Source organism: Propithecus coquereli, unplaced genomic scaffold (assembly GCF_000956105.1).
Source record: "Propithecus coquereli isolate 6110/MARCELLA unplaced genomic scaffold, Pcoq_1.0 Scaffold127, whole genome shotgun sequence".
In the NCBI taxonomy this organism is placed as follows: domain Eukaryota; kingdom Metazoa; phylum Chordata; class Mammalia; order Primates; family Indriidae; genus Propithecus; species Propithecus coquereli.
Window position 1 is genome coordinate 6,566,653 of NW_012136858.1, and position 4,347 is coordinate 6,570,999.

Genomic DNA, 4,347 nt, shown 5'->3' on the forward strand with positions numbered 1-4,347 from the left:
CAATTTAGCTGGAAAGGGTTATCCTCAGGATTTAAATTTCCAAAGGGTATGATTATTGGAAACGTTCGCCTTCTAAAACATACATTTCTGTAATGTTTAAACTTCTTGCAGCAGGTTATTTTTACAATTAGAAAGAAAATATATTTTTAAAAAATCTGAAAATTTGGTAACTCAGCAACCTATTTATGTTAAACAAGTAAAAAATCAAAAAAGAACATACCTGTTTCAGCAGACTTTTGACATTGCCAGAGACAACGTACTGACAAATGAGCTTCTGAACTATTGGGTGTGATGCCCTGTCAAGCTGTGTTAAGAAACCCAAACAAAAGCCCTAGAGAGAAAACACAAATATGCTTAACTCTAATTACCCTTCTGCAATACCAGCCCAACTTATTTCAGAAACAAAACTTAACCTGTTGGGTGGTACTGCTTCCCAACTTCACATGTGATAAGGTGGTAGATAAAAGGACAGGGTAGCTCTGGTATGAACGGTATGAACCGTTCTCAGCTAATCTTATTAACTGGAAAGCACAGGCAAACCTGGCATATACGTCCCCATTCCCTCCTTCCCAGGGTGAGCTTATACATTAAGCTTCTAAGTTAAACAGACATTACAAAGACCTCATAGAGTGAACGCTGGATGCTGCCACACGGATTGGAGGCTGCAAATCGCAGGGCCCTGCAGAGAGTCCGAAGGCTGTAGTGAGGTCTGTGGCCGGTCCCATCCACCAATTTAGTCCCAGACTCTTTCCGTAAATTTATATAGAAGCTATGAAGAAGACAAAGTTTAGCGATTTTATCTACTAACAAGTATTCATTATTTTCACTACTCTACAAAAGGACCAAAGAAGATTTTTTATATCAGAAATGTTCAAGCTTACATACAACTTCCTAGAACATGTGTCAAAACCTCTCAGTCTCTTTTAAATCTATTTTTCACATATTCAGAAGCTATCTTGAAAATAAAATGAAGAGTTGTTGATTTCCTTTGGGAAACTGGGAAGTACACAGTGAAATTCCTATAGCAAAAGAGTACTGATCGAGAAAGGTAAGAAGCTTCTGTGTTCTAGAGTTGGCTCTAATTTGAGGAGCAAAAGAAGTTCCTGTTAAATTTATAATGGTGACGAATAAACACAGAAAACAGAACTAGTGGTGTTTTGGGCCCAGCACGCTCCCGCTGCGCCACTCTGCTGGCATACTAGTGGTGTTTTGAAAGGTATAGATATGGCTACAATCAGTAAAGACACAATGTATAAAAAGCGGGAAGATACGATGGCCATTACTATTAGGTCATCAAATATGAAATGTCCCATTTCAAATCAAAAGTATAGTTTATTATATCTCAAACAAAAAGCAATACAATTAAACAAAGTATGCACCCAAATTGTCAAGACAGTTTTGCCATCTTAATGGTAGCTTGTTTATGCCAGTAGTGAAGAAGGCTGGAGAACAAGTGACGCAGAAATCGAGAAATGTGTTTTCCATGGCTTGCTGAAAATTGAATATTTTTCCTTACAAGAAGCGGTCCAAAGCCTGGAAAAATTGGTAGTCCGTTGGTGCAAGGTTTGGTGAATACAAAGGATGATAGAAAATTTCCAAGTCCAGCCTCTGTAGCTTGAGCAGCATTATTTGTTCGACATGTGGCTGAGCGTTGTCTTGCAAGAGGATTAGCCTGTTTCTATTGACAAATCTCAGCTGCTTAATCACGAGCATCCTCATCATTTCATCCAATTAGCTGTAGTAGACATCCACTGTAATCGACTCATCGGGTTTCACGAAGCTGTAGTGGATAATACCAGCACTGGACCACCAGACACCATTAGCCTTTTTTGATGAATATTTGGTTTTAAACTGTGTTTCTGCACTTCATCTTTATCCGACCGTTGTGCTGAACACTTGTGATTGTCAAAAAATAATCCATTTTTCATCAAATGTAACAACATGGTGAAGAAATGATTCACCTTTATGTCGTGACAGGAAAGAAAGGCAAGCTTTGAGACGAATTCTCTCCTGACTCTCATTTAATCATGCAGAACCCATCTATTCAGCTTCTTTACCTTGTCAATTAGTTTCAAATGGTCCAATATTGTTGGAACAGTAACGTCAAACCTTGCTACTAATTCCTGCATAGGTTCACATGGATTTGCTTCCACTACAGCTTTCAGCTCATCATCATTCACCTTGGTCTCAGGTTGCCCACGTTGTTCATTTTCAAGATTAAAATCACTAGAACAGAACTTCTCAAACCATCGACGTACTGTACATTCATTAGCCACATCCTTCCCAAATACTTCGTTGATATTTTGAGCTATCTGTGCTGCACTGGTTCCTTGACAAAAGTCATATTCAAAAATAACACGAATTTTTGACTTATCCATGGTTTCACAAAAATTGTTCTTAAAAAAAATGTGAAAGATAATCACAAGCCAAAACGTGTGTTTGAAAGACTGAAGATGTAGCTTCACAATAAAAATAAATGTCAAAGTGAAAAATTTAGTCAGAAATATCAACTGTCAAACTCAGTACTTAAGGAAATCGGACATTTCTATTTAATAACCTAACATTATCACTACCACACTTTAGAAAGCCAAATGATGATGAGATGGAAAAAGTTTCAGACTGAGACATTAATTTATCCCACTTCAACATTTTGTGAAATTCACGATCGGCTAGCACCAGAAGATCAAATGTAACCAAGTATGTGTCACAGATGAAATCCAGGTTCCTACCCAGACAGGATTTGCCTTGCCTCTGTGCTAATTAGCAAGATATTCTTTCTTTTGCAGAAAAAAAAAAAAAACATTTTGGAAGAGTGTTTTAATACATGAAACACGCACTACTTGTTCTATCAGCATTTTACAAGAGCCTCACTTTATCTTAGCCCTACTTCTTTATCTTCAGCTTCTTAAATCTTAGCTACATGTATTTATACTTTTGTCCAAATATTCCTGGCTATCAAAAAGTATTCCGATTTTTCGGTGTGGAGTGGTAAGCCATTCCAAAACATTTTGAAAAAATGCCTCTTTGACTAACCTATTTAAAATAGGACTCCACATCTTCATTTTCTAACACCTCACTCAGCTTTATGTATTATATTTCTTTACTCATCATAACCTAAAATTATAGTACATTACTCCATATTTATTGGTTATCTCTGACTCTAGAATTAAAGCTCCATGAGAAAGAGCAGGATTTTATCCATCTTATTCACAAATATATCCCTAGCAACAGGGCACTCAATAAATATTTGTTTAAAAAACAAGGAACAGTACCCCCATAATATGCTGAAATAAAGAAAAGAAAAAAAAAAACAAGGAACAAAGCACAAAATGCACAGTAACACACTCATGATCCTATTTCAATCCCTTTATATATTGTATTTCTTTCTAGAGGACACAAAGTTAAGTAAGTGACTTGCCCAGAATGACACAATTACTTTCTTACAGAACTAGTGCTAGAAATGAGGTTGTCTGACAGAAAAGATTACATTCTTTCCATGTGGCATACAAAAAACCAAGAAGATAGTCTCAAATTAAAGCACCAAGCCACACAATCACTTTATACTTTATCAAGCTAGGCCTATATTAACTCCAAACGTGACAGAATCAATCGTATTAACCTTCGTTCCCCTACATTCCACACAGCTAGTACGCAATGTGAGATGTAGGGATCACCATCAAGACAGATTATACACAAACCATTACATCTTCTCCAGGAATTCAAACCCTTAGCTATGAACACACAGGTAATCAGGAGAGTGTTAACATATTCTCACGGATAGTGATTCATAGCTTTCTATATAGTTTCCTTAGGAAAATCTGAAGGAGTTCGTAAGATTCCAACTTTAAAAGACAATCTAAATAATAATCTTTCCGTCAGTCTTCTCGACTAAAAACAAAAAAGGAAAAATGTGTGTCTATGTGTGTTCATGAGGTACACATTTTTGTGTTCAGAGTTTATGAAGACATGCCAAAGAGAACCTACTTTATGATTCCTTGCACTGTGCTCTTGTTCACACTCAATCCTTTCAGATAATCCACAATAAGAATTTGTAAGTCTTCTTTAGTTTCCAGTTCTTCTACATAAAGTTCTGTGAACCTATAAGACGATTAACCATTTTTTTAGGAAGTTAGTACAGCTAGGCTGACAATAGAAAAAAATATAAACAGAAGAACTTATGTCAGCTCATTTGAATAGCTTATAAAATATAAAAGTCTTTCAACTTGAGATACAAACTGACAATAATGAAATAAAAGATAATGTAACTGTTACCAAAACTATACCATTATTACTTCTATGCAATATGTCCTCTATGTGTAGTCCTTGTAAGAAAGTTACAAAAACAAA

General features: G+C 36.0%; 1 protein-coding gene across 1 annotated transcript in view; it reads right to left on the minus strand.

Annotated features, from left to right (window-relative positions):
• MDN1 (MDN1, midasin homolog (yeast)) overlaps positions 1–4,347 on the minus strand; it is a 164,975-nt gene that overhangs the window by 98,574 nt on the left and 62,054 nt on the right. Inside the window, exons 18-20 of the mRNA XM_012638185.1 lie at positions 3,985–4,098; positions 622–769; positions 221–331 (exon numbers count right to left, since the gene is read on the minus strand). Coding sequence (XP_012493639.1) covers positions 221–331; positions 622–769; positions 3,985–4,098 — 373 coding nt within the window. The remainder of the gene's footprint in view (positions 1–220; positions 332–621; positions 770–3,984; positions 4,099–4,347) is intronic.